The 18,726-nt window shown below is 55.6% G+C and overlaps 2 protein-coding genes across 2 annotated transcripts in view; one reads left to right on the forward strand and one right to left on the reverse strand.

Annotated features, from left to right (window-relative positions):
• MAP1LC3B (microtubule associated protein 1 light chain 3 beta) overlaps positions 1–9,751 on the forward strand; it is an 11,153-nt gene extending 1,402 nt beyond the window's left edge. Inside the window, exons 4-7 of the mRNA XM_045293601.1 lie at positions 1,581–1,629; positions 5,667–5,722; positions 6,822–6,928; positions 9,319–9,751. Coding sequence (XP_045149536.1) covers positions 1,581–1,629; positions 5,667–5,722; positions 6,822–6,928; positions 9,319–9,493 — 387 coding nt within the window. The 3' untranslated portion in view covers positions 9,494–9,751. The remainder of the gene's footprint in view (positions 1–1,580; positions 1,630–5,666; positions 5,723–6,821; positions 6,929–9,318) is intronic.
• A 3,831-nt stretch (positions 9,752–13,582) lies between these two features.
• ZCCHC14 (zinc finger CCHC-type containing 14) overlaps positions 13,583–18,726 on the reverse strand; it is a 40,156-nt gene continuing 35,012 nt past the window's right edge. Inside the window, exons 9-13 of the mRNA XM_004704515.2 lie at positions 18,007–18,098; positions 17,747–17,874; positions 17,099–17,242; positions 15,609–17,015; positions 13,583–15,000 (exon numbers count right to left, since the gene is read on the reverse strand). Coding sequence (XP_004704572.1) covers positions 14,945–15,000; positions 15,609–17,015; positions 17,099–17,242; positions 17,747–17,874; positions 18,007–18,098 — 1,827 coding nt within the window. The 3' untranslated portion in view covers positions 13,583–14,944. The remainder of the gene's footprint in view (positions 15,001–15,608; positions 17,016–17,098; positions 17,243–17,746; positions 17,875–18,006; positions 18,099–18,726) is intronic.

Genomic DNA, 18,726 nt, shown 5'->3' on the forward strand with positions numbered 1-18,726 from the left:
CCCGGCGGGCAGCTCCCCGCCGCCCGCCTCGCGGTTTGCTGGCCCCTGCCCGGAGGGCCGTCCTCGCTGGTCGCCCCTGGGGGATCTGGATGCCCCTGTCCGTCCGCCCCCTTACCTTTTAGGTCATGCAACACTTGCTCACCTGCATTTTGGATGAAGACGAAAGTAAGGCCGACCGCCCCCCAGCGCTTGGCGCCTGCAGCCCCCTGTGCCCATGAGGACATGTCACAGCCATTGTGTCCGTCCCTGGACATCTGTTCCTTCCGTAGGTCTCCTTGCAGCAGCAGCTCCAGGAGTTGCAGGCCCCATGAGGAAGAACGTGGCGTCCAGAGGGCCGCTCTTGGATTTCCAGTGATTCCGTGTTTATCCTTACCTTTGTGGCTGGAGGCCGGACAGCGCCTGGCATGGCTTGGACGTGGTTTGTGGGTGTTGTTCTTGTCGATCATTGTTGGCTATCTTGTGCCTGGAGTCGAGTATTTTGGCACGCCACTCATATCTCTTGAGGCTTGTTGGCTTTCTTGTGAGGGGTTTCTCCCTTTGGAGACCTTCAGGGGGCTCTTTGGAGTCTTCTGAGAGCAGCCTTGGATGTAGACTTGCTCTTGAATCTGGCTTCCGTCTCCTCCTCCTCCGCCTGCCTTTTCCTCAACCAGGCTCCTTGGTTGTGACTTTAAAAACAAGACACTCCATGGCTGGCTGGCTCCTTACTCATAGAGACCCTGTAGGGCAGAGGGGATCTGCCCCATGGGGTTTTCAGCACTGAGATCGTAATAGAAGCAGACTACCACAGCTGTCTCCTGCAGAGTGGCTGGTAAGTTTGAACCGCTGATCTTTGGGTTAGTAGCCTGGCACTGAACCATTGGGCTCCGAGGGCTTGCTGATGGATGTAACTTAGGGCTGCCTGACTCTGTAGCCGAAATCCCAGCAGGTAGCTGGTAGGTTCCCCAGTGTCAGTATATCTCTTTCTTAGCTTCCTGTCAGCAGCCTGAACCACTGGTAATAAAATCCTTCCCGGATTGTAGCCAGAACGTGGCCTTGAGAACTCCTCAGTAGGAAGCTGCCCTGGGCCCTGCTGCTGAGATCTTATTTAGAGTGAGTGGGATACTGAGGGTGGTGGCTGAATCGGACACAGGAGTGCTGTTTCACGCCTCTGCATGATTGGTTTTTGACTCTGGTATTAGTCTAGGAAAGATGCTCTTTTCATCTGTATGGAAGTGACATCTTCCATTTGCTTAGGGTAGTTTTAGGCTTTTCTGAAGAAACCTCTAAGGAAAAGGAGATGGAGCAAGGGTGGCATAGATAAGGCACGTAATTGACTTGGAACCCAGAAGTTGTCCTGGAGGTGATGTGTCTGGAACGGCTTTCCACGCCCCCTCCCAGTGTTTGCAGGACTCTTCCCCTTCCCCTCTCGCCTTCCTTTTCGTAGACCTCGTGTTATCTGGTAGAAAATGATCGAACAACAGTTGATGGCTTGTGTCTTTCCTTGCTCATTACCAAATCTGCAACTATCATCTCTGACACAGTTTGGAGAGACTCAGATCCCAGCACATGGGGCAAGTCAGTTCTTGAACCCTTGACAACAGGCCAACACCACCAGCCTCCGTGAGCTTGAAGGGTATTATTGCTATCCAAGTAAGTTTAATGAAGAACTGAATATACACCTGTGGATTGAAAGGCTCCGTATGGTTGAAATGGATGTTAGAGCTTAACCCCAAACAACCCTTCCTTTTGGAGCTGTAGAAACGGTGGAGGCGCCAGGTGAAGGTCATGGTCCCCACCTAGTGGCAGAGTCTAGACTGTTACCTTTACCCTCAGTGAGAGCCAGTGGGGAGTAAAATGGCATCTTTTCTAGCTGTATCAAGTGGACCAAGGGCAGAAGTCAAGAGGAGGTAGTGTATGCGTGCAAATGGCTTTGGAATCTCTTGGAACCTTTAAGAATTATCTGTGTACAGATAACCGACCGAGTTTTCTCAGTGTCCGCCCTCTGCTGGGATGCCCCAGATTGTTCACAACTGAAGAGGTTTCTTCAGAAAAACCTAAAATTTCCCAGCAACTGTCTTATTGGAATTTTGGAGGATCAGGAACTTACAGGCCTTGAACTTCTTCCTTAATAAGCAAGTGTTTGCATGACTGGGGAAGTTATCTGTGTTGATTTAAATTGTCACAGGGAGAGTTGTGTTGTTGTTGCTTTTAGTTAGGTGGGGTCTACATTCCAGTTCAACCCTGTATTCAGTCTGAACCACTCAGCAGTGCTCCCAAGAGTTGGCCCTTCCTCTGTCCTTGGTTTCTCCCCTGGACTGCTATTCACTCAAGTTAACATCCTTATCAGTAGGCTAGCCCTTGGCTTTGTCTTTTCTCCCTGGCCTGCCCCTCCCATGGGGAGGGAGGGAGGGACAGGCAGGCCACATGATGATCTAGGTGGTGCTCCTTAAGTAAGCTGCCACTCGGGATAGATGGTTATTCTGGCAGACAGTGGGGGGAGCCCTTAGGAGCCATGCCTTTCATTGGGTGGGCTGCACTCAGGGAAATGTGTGTACCTCTGATGATGTTGAAGGCCTGTGTCATCCCAGAGTAACTCTGCAAGTGCCATGTTGGTTAGGCGGAACTCTGAGACGCCCGCCCTCCGTTTGTCTGTGAGGCTCATCGCCTTCACCAAGGCCAGGGAGAGGCGTCTGGGGAGCATGTCTTGACAGTCACTTAGAGCACTGTTCGTCCCACCGTTCAGCATTCACTGGTGGCAGAGTGGACTACTGAATGCAAGGCCAACAGTTCAAACCCACCCTCTGCACTGAGGGAGAAAGATGAGACTGCTCCCAACCTGAAGGGTTGCTATGAGTCAGTGTTGACTCAGTGGCAATGAATTTGTTTTTTGGAGACTCGTTCATTAACCATCTCCTCCAGACTGTAGGAGCCCTGGTGGCACCATGGTTACAGCACTCCGCTGCTAACTGAAAGCATGCTACTGTTGCCGCTTGAAATAAATGACAGCCACTATAGGGTTTTGATGATTTAGAAGAGTCTTTATTCTGTTATAACTGGACTGTTAGAATCTAAAAGCGATTATTTGATTGCCATCGAGTAGACACTTCAGTCCATCTTTAAAGGCAAAAGAACTCATCTATCATTTGTCTAAGACTTCAGCAAGTGTGGGTGGAACCAGGAAGCAAAATTCATGTCACGATCCTCTAGAGCCGCGGTTCTCCACTGTCCTAATGCCATGGCCCTTTCAGACAGCTCCTCGTGTGGTGGTGACCCCCAACCATAACATCGTTTTCGTTGCTACTTTATAACTGTAATTTTGCTACTGTTATGAATCAGGCGACCCCTGTGAAAGGGTCCTTTGAAAACATTGCCCCCCCCCCCACAAGGGGTCTTGACCCACTGCTTGAGAACCATTGTTCTAGAGTTAGTGCGCATGACCGGGTACAGCACTGATGATAACAACCTGGCTAATAAAATTAGTAATACCCTGGTTACAAGATCAAAAGGAACATGATTATTCATTAGAATGTTCTGCTGTCCAGCCCATGAGAGCACGCTCTAAGACCAGTCACTGGTAGGGCTGTACGAGGTGGGGGGAGGAGGCAGGTCACTCAGCACTCAACAAGGTGGCCTCACAGTGGCTCGTTGAGTCTGCCTCACTACTAACCTGGCTGTCCCTCTCTGGGGCACTGGTCTTCCTAATAAAACAACCAAAGACATGAGACAAAGTCACTGCTGTCCTCGTTTCTTCTGTTTTTCTAATCATTTTATCTTGCAGATAGCACATTCCACAGTTCAGTCACACCGAGCAGTTTTGTACAATTGCTACCACAGTCAGCTTCAGAACAGCCATCCTCATTTCTAAGGAGCGTTTTGCTTGTCTTTCCCAAGCGTGTTCGTCCTTCGGACAGGCCATGGTATTTTCATGATTCTTCACCACCGTATGTAATTCAAGCGGTTGATTGCTTTAGGCAGCGCCCTGCTGGGGCGTGCCTGTGACATGCTGAGAGGCCACGGCTGGGCCGAGGACAGCTCCGGGTTTTCTGCAGTGGACTGCCCAGGGCATTGCTTTGTTGGGTTTTCCCGGTTGTTGCTTCCACGGGTGTTCATTACTTACTGTGGCCCCAAGTAGAGGAGCTCTGGCTACTGGTTTTCTGCAGTTTGCGGTGTCCTTAGGGCTCTGGGTCTCCTGTGTGTTGATGAAGCCGCTCGGAGGCTGAGTCTGACCTTCGTCAGCACGTGCTTTGAGCCTGTCATCTTCGGCAAGCAGCTTTCTCATCTGTTTCAGGTTGTTAATCTTGATGTTGGGTTCGCACAGTTCATGTCAAAATTATTAGCTCAGTACAGGGAAAAGTTGCAACCTTGATGCAAACCTCTTCTCATTTAAACCATAGTAAATCAAGGATTCTGATGCAAAGTTCTAGACAAGAAAACTGTCTTTAAAAAAAGCAAGCAAGCAAGCTGTCTTAAGTCACAGGTCTAGCCCCAGCCGACACATCTCCGACAGTATTGTCAGTTTACTGAGAACTGGGCTTGGCTTCATTACCACGCTCCTCCCCCCACCCCACCCCTGCGTTTTATATTCCCCATAGAGTCTAGTGCCATTGTGCACAATATAAATTGTTGATTATTGTGTTAGACAGGGTTCTCTAGAGAGATAAAACCAAATTGCTGATACTTTAATATATTTATTTATAAAGATAATTAGATATAACAAGAAATGAACTGTTAAATCATATACAGATAAATATATAATACAAGAAATGAACAGTTATATTATAAAGCAGTACAAATGGCTCAGTGCAACTCACTCCCCTGACAGAGAGATGTGAGACACTAGCAGTCCTTCAAATCTAGTCTGCTGCCAGGTTTTTCCTCTATATAAAGAGAGAGCTAGGCTATGTCAGCACAGCAGCCAATCAGAAGGCAGGTCACTAACTGCCAGTCCTCAGCTCCAGCGATCTCTTAAAGGGACCTCAACTTACAGCGACACAGTCCACAGGCTAGGCGTCCCACAGGTAGTGTAGCCTGTAAATTGAGGCACAGGACAAGCAAGGCAGCCGCACACTGCTCCGATGATCAAAGAGCGGGAGACAAGAAAGGCGAGGCTCACGGAGCCATTTATCTCGCCGCCCCTCAGTCAATCCCACTTGTGTTTATCGGCCAGGTGGCACAATAAAGTATCTCAGTTATATTAAGAGGAAGGCTTGGGAGATTTTCAGACAAGGACTCGGCTGTAGAGCACGAGGTGAAACTCAAACGGAATGCCCTTTCCTTCCATGGTTCTTTGTCTTCTAGGCAGTTTCTTTCCTACAGTACTCGGTCATTCAGAGAGCTGAACCACCATGTTTTACAGTGAATTCCTACACCAGCTTCAAACACGGACAGACAGGACTGATTGGGTGGTCACTCCACACAGTTCTTTCACTGAGCATGTCTTGTGACCAGTAGTCCAGTGTCGGCCCAGACCCTGAGCTAAGTCTTCCTGACCATCAGCGAGAGCCGTGGAAGCAGGTCTTGGTTCCCCTAACCTCTTCCTTGGCCTTAGGCACTAACATCAGTGGGATCTGAAACATCGGTGCTGACTGACCCTGAGTTCCGGATGTGTGCCTCCAGGTTTCGACCTGTGGTGGGAACGCAGGAAAGAGCTGCCCTCTCCTAATGCCTCTCTTGCCCTGTCATTGCAGAACAAAGAGTGGAAGATGTCCGGCTTATCCGAGAACAACATCCTACTAAAATCCCGGTAGGTAGCTTCTTCCATGGGCTCCAAAGGACCACACACATTCCACTAACTTTAAAGGGCACAGACATGCACGACAGCACTTCACAAACCCGGTGGCCCCCTGAGGAAGGGGTGGGGCTAGGGCAGACTGTCCAAGCTGGGACTGTGGTCATGGGAGGAATTGGTTCAGAAAGCAGGGAGCACTGTGGGTCCTGACCTCCTGACTCTTAATGGGGTAGGTGCCCCAAAGAACTCCCTTGGGGTTGGATTTTTGGGAAAGTAGATGGGCACTCTGCTCTCCTTGTCTCTTATAGGGGTGCCAGCCGGTGTGTTGCTGACCTAGCTCAGGGCTCCCCCAGCCATCAGACCTAGAGACCACTGGGCCTGTAGAACCTGCCTTCGCTTTCAGATCCCTGAAGTCAAGTCCTGGTTGAAGATCATTAGATGACCTTGGGCTGGGGCCACTTTCTGAGATTCTGCCAAGAACCGCAGCTTCCTCCTCTGAGATGTGGGGGAGAGAGTCCCGCCTACAGGGCATTCTGAAGATTTGCATAATTCTGGGCGCCAGGGATGACCTAGAGCTAGCTGATGTGACATGTGATTTCATACCACTGGAGCCCAGGGTGCTGCCCTGCTGGCTGTCTGGCGGTCTCTGGCTCTGATGGAGAGACTGGATGCACGGTGTTCTGGAGTTTTTGAGGAGCCGTCTCTGGCCAGCCTCCTCCGTCCCTTCCACCTGACTGGAGTGCTGACAGCTGGTCCTTGCCCTCTGGGTTCTCTGAGCATGGTCAGGGACGCAGCTCACCGTCTTCTGCCCATCAATGGACTGCCTCCTTGACCCTTTAAGGAAGCAAGTCTGCTTGAAGCTGACCGCCTTCCCTCTGTGTCGGCGCTGCTTCTGCGGGGCAGGCCGTGCTGCATCTGGAAACAAGCTGCTCAGCCGTGACGAGCACCCCCCAGGAGGCCGTGTGGAAACGTGTGTGTGGCCACGCCTCAGGCGCAGGCACCGTCACTGTTCATGGAGGGTACAGTTTAGCACTGGGAATTGGGTGAATGCACTGCTTTTATCAGTGAGTTCAAAATCAACCACAGGGTTACCACGTGTGGTCTCTTTCTCCAGGTGATAATAGAGAGATACAAGGGCGAGAAACAGCTTCCTGTGCTGGATAAAACCAAGTTCCTCGTCCCCGATCACGTCAACATGAGCGAGCTCATCAAAATCATACGGTATTTCATCTCCTCCTTCCGGGGGGAACCTCTCACTCACTGTCAGACCTGCAGATGCATTCTGAAGTGAGGCTCTGGTTAAGATCTATCAAGTTCAATAAAACTAGAGGATTCCAAATTCTCTAGGGTGTATGATGCGCACACTTCAAAAAGAATCGTGGAAAAATAATAGGACTAAAAGAAAGACAGGATTTCATTTCTCACCCAGCACTAGCTGCATGGAGGCCAAGGCATCCTTCTAAGTGTTGGTAGCAACGATTGGGTCCACCCTCAGAGTGGATGGTCCTGGGGATTTAACAAGGCCAGTGCAGTCTTTGTACAGTGAGTGAAGAAAAACAGGTGCCCTTCTAAGATCACGTGACAAAGGAAGGAGCCAAGTTTGAATGGTGAGGTTGATGCGTGCCTAGTGGTTTCCCATCAGAGGGCTCCCCGTCCTGCCCTGGGCTGGCGAGAGGAGCGGGCAGGAGCACTTGGGGGAGAGGAGGACTGGTGACGCTCTCCTGGGTGTTTCTTGGCAGAGCTTGGTTAGCTTTCTCAAAGCCCTTAAAGTGAGCAGGTGTCGCTCGGGCTTGTTGGGGCTTCTCTCAGCCCTCCAGCAGGTCAGTCGGCGGCAGGCACGGTGGCTCCAGCACTGCAAAAGCTCTTGCGCCCACGGGCTCTCTGTGCTAGTCGTGCTGGTCGTGCTTTGATCCCGCTTTGTCTTCAGGACACGGGTGGAGAGGCCGTGTGTCGCCTCTTGGTACAAATGCTTCCAACAAGCCCTTCGCAGTCTTGGCCCCACGTGTGTGACATTGTCACAGGAAGGCCTGCACTTGTCTGCAGCCCTCTGGGCATCGCCGTTGGCTCCACTCTGACTTCAGTCAGAGCTCTGTGAGCGGGACTGGGGAGATGCTTCCGGTGTTGGCTGTGGCCTCTGCGAATCGCACTTCCTCCTCACGTAGCGGTGAGCAGAGGATGTGGCCTTAGGCTTCAATCTTCAACATCACCTCATGCTGCAAATGAGTTCATTCATTTGTGAGCTACTGGTTTCTTTAGGGCAGCGGTTCTCAACCTGTGGTCTTGGGAACCGAGACACCGTCTCCAGGCAGGTCCGAGTGCCCGGTGTGATGATGACATCGCCCCAACCCCATCACACACACCCATGCAAGTGCAGGTGTGTGTGACAAGGTTGGCGCCATAATGTACTGTGAGGACCAGGCTCACGTGTAGAGAGCAGCTGCTGCGTTGAAAGCAGCAGTATTGGAGGTAAAATGACTTCGTGAATCATAATTACCTAATGTTTTTGTGATTATTCACTATGCTTTAATTACTGCATATACTTGAGTATTAAGCTGACCCGAATATCTGCAGAGGCACCTAATTTTACCACAAATGTGCTGAAAAACTTGGCTTATGCTCGAGTATACGGTATGTTGTTTATAACAATAGAAATACATCCTGCCTATCAGATATTTACATGACGATTCATAACAGCAGTAAAATGACAGTGATGAAGTAGCAACGAAGATGATTTTGTGGTTGGGGTCAGCACCACAGGACCACATTGAGGGTGGCGGCACTGCGAAGGTTGAGAACCGCTCACTGCTCTAGGGCGTCTTCCCGTCTGTCTGTGGTGCTTGGTCCTGCCCCAGCACATCCCTCTGAGCGGCTCTTTCTTTGGTGGTGCCTCAGCAGACCCTGCGGACACAGGCAGCAGGAGCTTGTTTTGGTGCAAGTAAAAAAATACCGAAACCGACGCATTTCTGTAGTAGGGTTTTTCCATGAACTTTTTTAAAGGCTCCTCCTAATCATTTCTGTGGGACCTGCGTCCCTTGTGCGTAGTAGTGCAAGAGTGCACGCTCCCCACGTCTCCGTGTCCTTTCTGCACTCAGCAGAATGGTGTCTCCCAGTGGACACCACTGCTCTTCAGAGAGTGCATGAATTTAAAGCTGGCTGAACACTGTCCTGGGTGTCGCCTGGCAGTGCTGGAAGCTGAACTTCACCAGCGATGGTCACCTGTGTCCTCTGAGCAGGACACCGGTGTCACTGAGCTGTGGTCGACGTCTGCGAGAGGCAGCAGCTACAGGGCTTTACAGCTTCCCTGTGAGCTGTGAATAGAAGACAGACAGGCTTTATTCTGTCGCACTGCGCTTAGACGAGTCTTGCAAAGGCTACTGACCGACGTCAGGTCCTGACCCAGGGTGGTCGTCCGTGTTTGTGTTCCTCCCTGAACAATCTGTCTTGGGGTGGGGGAGGGGAAGAGGCAGTGAACCAAAGAGTTAGGTTGTTGGCCCGGTGTGCAGTCGTCCCCCGGCCAGTGGGGGACGTGCACAGAGCAAGCAGGTAGCATCAGACCCTCCCCCAGAGCTGTGTGGACCGTCCTGACGCATTGCTGTCTCTGCTCCCCACAGAAGGCGCCTGCAGCTGAACGCCAACCAGGCCTTCTTCCTGCTGGTCAGCGGCCACAGCATGGTGAGCGTGTCCACGCCCATTTCCGAGGTGTATGAGAGTGAGCGGGATGAGGACGGCTTCCTGTACATGGTCTACGCCTCCCAGGAGACGTTTGGCATGAAGCCGGCCGCCTAAGACCGGCCAAACCATGTCCAGAATTGTCACCCCTTACTAAGGGGCGGGGAAGAAAAGGGATGTTAGCGCGGGGTCGATGGGTCAGCGCCTCTAGCACAGGCCCTCACCGCTGCAGCGCCCGCCCACGGGGCTTGTCCGTGTTTCCCTGCGCAGTGCGCGCCCCAGCTTCAGCAAACTATTGTTATTTAACCCAGATGTTAGGTTTACAAATAAAGTGCTTTGCATTTTAAGTTGCCAATAAAATAGACATTGGAGTTACCCTAACACTCTTTTCTGCCTGCCCATCCCTGGGAAGGTGCAAGCCAAGCAGTAACCCAGCGCCTGCCCACCTGAGAGGTGGCTGGCTTTGTGCCCCACTAGGAAACTTCCAAGAGGGTCACACCTAACATCCCCAAACACTTGCTCTTGTAGTTGCTGCAACCTTGGGAAGTCTCATAAACACAAGCTGCTTCCGAGTTGTTCTCTGGACCGTTGCCTGTAGGAAGCCACAGCTTATAGTGCGGAGTAGCTCGATTTTGCTCCAGCCCCAGAGGAAGGGTGCCCCCACCCCCAGTCCGAGAAGGCCAACAGTGCTTGGTTTGTTAAGGGAAGAGCTGTCCCTTCCACCCCTCATGACACAACAGCATTGAAATCCACGTGCCCCCCCCAAGTCTCAGTCCACGTTGTGTCTGGTGACCGAGATGCATTGTGTTTCAAAGCGCAAGTACATGTCCTTTTGAGGAAAATGTAGGAGACGGGAGTGCATGTCCTTGAAGAGCAGCCTGGGACAAACAGCTCGATGCCTTGCTCCTCACGAGTACAGGGCCGGTCCGTCAGAGAGAGGTTAGCCATGTGTCCCGGTGTGTATGCGATCCCCGTCTGTTGGTCACCCTCCCTCCATTGGAGGACACGCTCCCCCGACCTCAGCCCCTGCATGCACCTGGCTGCCACGGCCACTTCCAGTGTGTCTTTGCCGTGTTTTGTGTAAATTCCTAGCAGCCTATCTTGTTCAGATTGTATACGGCGTAGGCCTGACCTTGTAACTTAATTACCGTGCGACACTTCCAAGGGGGTTGTGGGGGAAGGTCGCGGAGAAGGAGAATGCAGAGCCCGGCGTGTCACTGGTTCCAGGATCTGCACGTTTCAACAGACCGGGATGAATGAAGGCACTACAGGGAAAACGCTCTCGGTGGGACGGGCTCCGTGTCCGAGGCTTTGCTCCTTGCGGCATCCCGGTCCTCCGTGGCGCTCACCACCTTGGGCTCGATCTTGTGCCAGGGTGCATGCAGGTGTGCTCGCCCTGTGCTTGCCAGCTGAGCCCTCGGGTGCACAGGGTACACCTGGACCACACTTGTCTAGGAATGTGGCCGACCTGGCCAGGAGCATCAGAGGGTGGACAGGGACCCAGGGTGAAGACCCTCACCAGTGCTGCACAGGAGGGCTGGCTGCTGCCCCTGTAGGTTTACTGCTGCCCAGCAGCAAACCTGAGCCCACTGCGCTCGGGGCTGCTTTCTAGTGCTGGGTTGCAGGGCTCTCCAGGGGTCACTTGCTCAGTCATGGGCTCCTGCTGACCGGGCTCCTGAGCTCAGACAAGGCCACTCAGCGAGTGGCTGGAGCTGAGCTTGCACACGTGTGTACTCTGGTCCTAATGCCGAGACCCAGAGGGGGCCGCCGGGGGTGGAAGGTGACGGAATCCTGCCTCTGGATCCTGACACTCGGCTCGCATGACTCCAGCCTGGGACCGTCACCTACCCCCAGATGCAGAAAGGCGAGAGGGTGGCGCTCCTGGTTAGCCTGTACAGCCACCAGCAGCTCTCTAGGTTAGACCTCGGCCAGGTCGCACCACCAGGCCTCCTCCGCAGGCAGCTCGCCTCTGGTCCGTGGTCTGAGCACGGGCAGGAGGAGGACTCCACCGGTGACAACGGGTGGGCTTGCAGCTGGGGGTGGGGGTGTGGTGCTCTGAGACACAAGACCTTATAAAACAAAGCAGTAAGCCTTTTAAAAATTTTTTATTTCAGTACATTAAATTTACTCATAAAAACATTCTAAAAATGTACAATTTTTTTCCTTTTTAACAAAGTATAATAAAACATAAAAATCCCCAAAAACAGAGTACTTGACATTTACAATTCAAAATCAAATTAGCGTAATATTAAATATTTACAAAACTATATCTTTTAAAAATATTTATAAAGTTACATGCAATTTTGTAGAATTGACATAAAAGAATGGCTCAAAAATGAGAAGATTTTCCTTCATTCCTAAAAAGAAAATGCTGCCCCCCCACCACCCCCCCCTCCCCACAGGAGCTGGAGTGACCCTTGAGCACACGGGCTTTGCAGACGCTCCGTCCCGCAGGCTTGTCTGCCCGAGAAGCCTCACACCTCGTCTGTCCACTGCGGGGCTGGTCACCATGCACAGGAAGCTGTCTGGACACTGGTGCCCTTGGTGTGGCCCAGCACCCCTCCCCCCCCTCGATGAGTAGTGTACTGACATTGACCTTTGGCCTCAACCCACAGGAGGTCTTGTTCTACAAAGCTGGGAGTGTTGGCAAGAGCTGCTCACCTTTGTTCAGACCCCCCAGGACTGCTCAGCCCGTGGCTGCCAGCATCCCTCCCTCGAGTTGGAGACCAGCCGGCCACTCTGGACCTGACCCATGGGCTGGGCAGGTGGGCAGCAGCAAGGGGAGACATCTCCCTGACAGTCCTGACCCTTCAGTGTGCAAATGCCACCAGTATACAAAAGGACCCAGAGGGAGTGAGGAGGAAGGGGCTGCCCACACCCTTGGCCGGCTCACCAGTGCTGGTGCAGTGGGGGCCACCGGGCCTGGTTAAGTCTGTAGTGTAAACTAACTGTCGGCTTCTTGCCGTAAAAGACCTAGGGTTCTAAATACTGAAGTAAAATACTGAATGTACTAGCTACTGTATTAACAAGCCGACTCCTGCTGTCGGAGACTGCAGGTGATGCTGGTTTTAATACCGAATCGCGAGGCGTCAAGAACAAGCTCGGCTGTCTGTCCCCAGAGCTGGCGCCCGCGTCCGAGGGTGCTCCTCAGACACCCGGGGTCAACGTTTTCATCATGGCCCTGCTTTCTGGGTTAGCATGACATGAACTTTACAGACATGGTAGGAAACCGAGCTTGTGGCTTAAACAACCAAAGAGGCTGGAGTTGTGTGACCCGACGTTGGTGTCCACTGTGGTCCGTGTGGTCTGTACACCCCGCCCTCTCCATTCCTAGAGCGGTGAAAAGGTAGCACGGGCAAGGTGCACACGTGCTGCAGCTTTCCGGTGGTGGCGACAAGGTGGTCAGAGGCCCGAGGGCTCTGTGTCCAGCAGGCTCAGGTACCGGGAAGGCTCGGGCGGCGCGGGGGTGTGGAGAGAACGCTGTCAGGGAGTGCGGAAGCCTGGGGGGTGCCCAGAGAGGAGGTCTCGGTGTCGACGGCTGCTTTTCTCTGTACCGTGTAAGGAGCTCACATCGCATCTCAGGGGCTCCTGACCCTGACGGCCTTGGCAGAACAAACACTGCCCACTGAGGCCGTGGCGAGGAGCCGGCCACCCTCCCCCAAGTCACCCTGGGCGGGTGAGGCAAGCTTCAAGAGGATCGCTGCTTTCTGCTAGGAGATAGTTTTTGACAGTGGGCGTGTTTAAATAGGCTTTATTTAAAATACCTGTTTGAAAAGATGCAGGCGTTTGGCTCCCAGCTCACATCAGCCTTTGGGGAGCACGCTGAGCCTTCCTCCCGCGGCGGGTCGAACTCCCATCTGGGACTCTTTAAGGCAAAGTTGTGTCGTTCCCGTGATTTTGGCGGCTCTGTGAGAGGTCGCTGTCCCCTCAGACCACGTGTGATGCTGCGTGTCATGAGTGGGGTCGGGCTGCAGCTCTGAATTCTGCATAGAAATGAAACGCTACAAAAACAAAATCACAAAACTACCGGAAGAACGGAGAGCAGCCTTCCACACAGCCTGACGGCGGGCAGCTTTCTCTTCCACGGGGAAACGGATCCAAACAGACCCAACAGTTGGGGCCTCGGAGTCCAGGGCGTTCCTGTGACGGCACCCATGTGCCTGCTCGCCGGCGGTGTGAGGGCCGTGAGTCGTCTTCTTTTTATAAATAACTATTCCACTGGGAAATCTCTGGCACAAGCTTATCGGTCGATATCTTAACATGAAGGTTTTAGGATTTCAAATGATACCATTTTAGCAGAAAACTCCTTTCAATAACCACGAAGAGTCATGTCCCTCGATTTCAGACCGAGAAGCTCTCGGCGTTTCGATGCACTGAGATGGAGCCCACGGTTAGGACTGATTTTCCACGGTCACGAAACAAGACTTCTGGAAATACATGAGACCGGACTCTGGTGTGGTCTCTGTCAGAGCCTCAGTACTTTCCACTGTAGTGCTCCTGGTTGTTTTTGTTTTTAACGGAATTAACTAGTAATACACAGTCCAATACAAGAGTTGACAGGAAACACTGGACCCTCGCTCGTGAAGGGACAGGCTGTCCCACTGTTGGAGTGTCCACTGTCTGGAGTGTCCACTGTCGGGAGCGAAACGCCCCGCAGGCGGCCTCGGGCTGCGCGTCCCTGCTGGAGGAAGCTGCCTGCAGGCGTGGCCAGGACATGCGCCGTGCCTGCCAGGCCCTCAGCCCGGGGCCAGTCCTGCTGGGTCTCTGGACGGGCTGGCGTGTGCCCAGAGAACCCAGGGCTCAACAGCTCCTGTCGGGCGGTGGGGTGGGCTCCTCGGAGCCTGACGGCGGGACTCCGTGGGGCTTGGGCCCTCAGACGACGTGGCTGAGTCAGTGGTTTCTCGTCAACAGCGCAGTTGACGTTTATTTGCAGAAAACAGTGAAACGAAACGGAGCCTGAAACTGCTGCCCGAGTGGGAGGGAGGAGATGGCAACATCTCGGTGGAGTGGGAAGTCCCGTCTCCTGCTGGTGCCGGTGGTGACCGGATGGGTCCGTCTCCCCAGCCACAGGGTCCCCGCCGCCTGACATCCTTCTGTGGGGCCATCCTTGGGATTCCAGAGATCAGTGCCGGACCACCTGAGGGGGACGGTGTCGGTGACAACAAAGGGGACACTACCTAACCAGGCGGCCAGAACTCCCATGGAGACTCCACTCAGAGGCGGCCTGCCTTCAGGCTTCGGTCAGGTCACCCGTAGCTGCCCTGAGCGGCGTGCCGGCCTGGGGGCCAGTCACGGCTGTGCTCCTTGGGGGTGGAGGGTCCTGTACTGCCACGTGGACACCACCACGGAGACCGCAGGTGGTGAGTTCCGGCCACAAGCTCCAGACTGAGGTTTTGGCAATAAGGAGGAGTTTGGGCACTCCTAAGCTAAGCTTTCCTATCCAGCCCAGTCCAGTAAAGCACCTTTGGATGAAAAACATTAAGCTCAACAGCAACTAGACTGTGCAGTTCCGTGTTTAATTTCCTCACGGCTCCATGGCTCAGTCACGTTCTGTTGCCAGAGGGAACGTCAGTCTGTGGGATCCAGACTCTCTGCTGGGGGGGCGTATTTCAACCTAAAAGTACCTGAGGGGAGGGAAGAAGTGCACATTTCAATCACTGCAGGACACCCCCCTACACACACACCAATGTCTCCACGTTTGATGCTGGAAAGCTAGGCCCCTGTCTCTGCCCACCCCTTCCCCACAAGCTGGACTTTTATCACACTGCCGGGCAAGCAGGAAAAACTGATCAAGAAAAGTTAAGACCCTTGTGTGGCTCTGGGGACGCCCCTCCCACCCTCCCCCTTCCCTTCACTGGGGCTCTGGCTCCCTGTGGCTCTGAGGCCTGGCTGTCCCCATGGGACACCTCTGGGAGGGGCGCCTGGGGAGGGGCTTGCTCTGCTGTGTGGTTGCCAAGAGCCACTGCCAGGCTACAGGCCTCACGGCTCTCCAGGCCCAGGAAGAGCTCCTGGTCAGCCGGAGGCAGGCCGTGGACCCAGAGCAAAGTGGCCATGCAACGGGGGCAGGGCAGAAGGGGCTGCCCAGGGCCCGGCTCCTCCCACAGGCCAGGCCCTCAGTGCCAGCTCCAAGATTTCAATGTGTTTCCCTTTACAAAGTGCTTCTCAAGAACTTCGGCAGGAGCCACGGCAGCAACTGCCGTGGGGTGTGGGCCCAGGGACCCCGAGGTGTTACCTGGCCGGTTGAAGTCCATGGGCGGCTGCTTGCAGTCTTGGGCCCGGTGGCCGGTGGCCCCACAGTTGTAACACGACAGGCTCCCACTCTTCTTGTGGCCCGGGCCACTGCTGTTGCCCAGCAGACTCTGGGCCTGGTAGCCGCCGGCAGAGGCCGCCATGAAGCTCTGCACCGGGGGGCCGGGGAACGAGGTTGGCTCCGTGGCCAGGCTGCCACCATAGGGTGAGTGGAGAACAGGGAAGGCGGCTCCCCCGCCGTACTGCTGAGCCCCCACATAGCCGCTGCTGCACACGGGGCTGAAGGGCAGGAAGGGGAAGCTGAACACGGAGGGGCCAGGGAATGCGTGCTGGAAGTAGTTGGCGTAGCTGACCGCCAGGCCACTCGAGCCGCAGCTCCCGCTGCAGCCGCAGGATGTGCAGACCATGCAGCCGGGGGGCGGGGGGGCGGTTGGCGCCTGTTGCTGGTGGTGGTGGTGGTGGTGGTGGCTCTGCCCGGTCGCAGACATGCTGCCCGCGGAGCCGCTGTAGAAGCTGTTCTCCGGGCCTGAGGAGAGCGTGGGGCTGGGGCTGGGGGCCGGGCAGCTGGTCAGGCCAGCCATGCTCGCAAACGACGTGGATGGGTGGCTGCTGGAAGAGGCCGTGCTGCCGCTGGCACAAAAGCTGCCAGGCGCTGGGCCCGGGGGCCCACTGCTCACAGCGGGGAAGGCGACTTTGGTGCTGGCTGTGTACAGAGCTGTCCGGGGCTTGATGACCGCAGGGGGCACACAAGAAGTCTGCCCGGGGAGGGCCGAGTCTGCGGGGACCGACGAGGACACCAGGAGTTTGATGGGCGGCCGGGCCACCTGGAAGATGGAGCCCGAGGCCCCTGTGGCCGCTGAGCTGGTGTCCACCAGGGCAGGCTGCGGGGCTGCCTTCATCACCCGCTCCAGCGCAGAGGCGTGCACGACTTTGGCCCGGGGACCAAAGGCGACGGTGGGGGAAAGGGAGCTGCCCTCGGGGACGGCAGCGATGACGTGCACAGGCTGGTGGGGGGCAGGTGCAGGCAGCACGTCCATCAGGGTACTCCCGAAACCCTTGTCCACCTTGATACCCCCACGTGGTCCGGACACCTTGCCCCTTTCCTCCGGGGACAGGAGCGAGTGGGCAGAGGTGGAGAGCAGCTTCCCGTCGGCCGTGGCGCTGCGCTCGGCCTTGTGCACGGAACTGAGCAGCCGCATGGGCGCCAGGTGGGAGGCTGCGGGCAGCATGGGTGGCGGCAGACCGTGGAGGCCGGAAGCGCTGGAGCCCGCCACCTCATTCTGCACTGGCAGCACCTGGGCAGTGGGGCGGGCCGCACCCGAGGGGAAGTGGTTCAGCAGCAGCACCGGCTTCTCCTTCTCCAGGGTGCCCTCCGGGTGGGCTTCGGCACCTATGGGGGCACGGCGTCAGTCGGTGCGTGCTGGGCTATACCCGGCGTGCCCATCCCCCGGCCCGCCCACATGGCGCCCTTACGCCGGTCGCTCTCCTCGGCGCCGCTGTCCGAGCTCTCCTCGCGGGCCTGCACGCCCATCGGGCTGGACGAGGAGCTGGAGGACTCTGAGGAGCTGCCTTCCCGGGCGCCCTGGTGGGCGGCTGGCTCCACCTCCACCCGCAGCTCTGCATGGAGGGGGGGCGTCAGGTGGCCGCAGCACGGACCACCCACTGGAGACGTCTGATGCACACGGCTAGTGCTGTGGCCCCATGTGGGTGCCACCACCCTGTGAGGCAACCAGACCCTCGCCCCCACCAACCCCTTCCGAGGACAAGCAGCTAGTCCCAACAACGGCAGGAGTTGGCGGGGACAAGGCCGGTGGCGGCCACTTCCCTGCTGGGAAAAGATGGGCAGGAAAGTGGCAGTGAGGGCAGCCGAGCGTTCCCCAGCAGACTTGGGAAGGCGGCGTTTCCACGTGTCGCCCCCGCCCGTCCACGGAGGAGTGTCTGGGCCCTATTGCTTTGCTCCAACAGCTCCCGTCATCAAGCCTCCACTGCCTGCGTGGCCTGGGGAGGCCGCTGAGGTCGAAGCAGGCAGCACCAGGGTGGGGGGATGGAGGAGCAAGGGCAAAGTTTACAAACAGCTGTGGCAGAGCACACCGGCGCCTGCCCCACCCTGCCCTTACCCACCTGCAGTGTGGTTGCCACGCACAGACTGCAGGGGCCCGACGTGGCTGGTAGGGGGCACACGTGCTATACCACTGCTTGTGACCGAGGGGGGCACTGAGGGGTTCAGACACCGCTTCTCCGACTTCTCCCTAAGACAAGGAAGCCCGGGATGAGAAAGCACAAAAAAGGACCCCCCACACCCAAGGCAGGTGGTAAGGCTTGCCACCAAGGCTGTCGGCCAGGCTGGGGCGTGCACCCACCCCCAGTGGCAGCCCACTCACTTTTCCAGCTCCAGCTGCGTCTTGAGTTTCTTCTTGGCGCCCATGGTGAGGGACTCGAACTTGTTGAGGTCCTCCTCTGTGAGGCTCAGGAACTGGGGAGGGACAGACACCACGCATCACTGACCATGCCGGGCCAGGGCCCAGAGGCCAGCCCAGTCCTCCCTCCCTCGAGCGTGCATCACCCGTTAACCCAAGCACACTAAGCTGCGGTGGGCAGAAGGGTCGCCTGGTGGGAAACACGCCGTCCCTGGGTGGAGATATAAACCCCCAAGTTGCCAACTTCCTTGGCTGAGCCTTCCAGCCCACCCGGCCCTTTAGGGGCACTAAACTGACCCAATGTCAGACGGCCAGACAACGCCAGGTGGTCCTGACTCGGGGGCACCAAGCAGAGGGTGCACAAAAACACGCCCATTTGCTCCTTTCCTGAGTTCCGCAGTGGATTTCCGGATCCATGAGGCTGACCGTCCACAGAAGAGGCCTCCGCAGGGTTTCAGCTAGCAGGGGGCGCCCACACTGAGGGCTGGGCGTGGGCAATCCTGACCCAAAGGATGCTCCCTAAGGGAGAAACCCTCCCATAGGGAGGGGCTGCCGGGAAGGCCTGAAGCTCACCTGCCCCTCCAGACCAGGAACCCACTCAGGAGCCTGTGACAGACGCCATCGGGGCACCAGGAGGGCACACACACCACACCTCCCTACCCCTGGATGCCTGCTGCCCCTCAC

This window comes from Echinops telfairi, unplaced genomic scaffold (assembly GCF_000313985.2).
Source record: "Echinops telfairi isolate 266 unplaced genomic scaffold, ASM31398v2 ScPeMD7_2291;HRSCAF=2852, whole genome shotgun sequence".
Taxonomy (NCBI): Eukaryota; Metazoa; Chordata; class Mammalia; order Afrosoricida; family Tenrecidae; genus Echinops; species Echinops telfairi.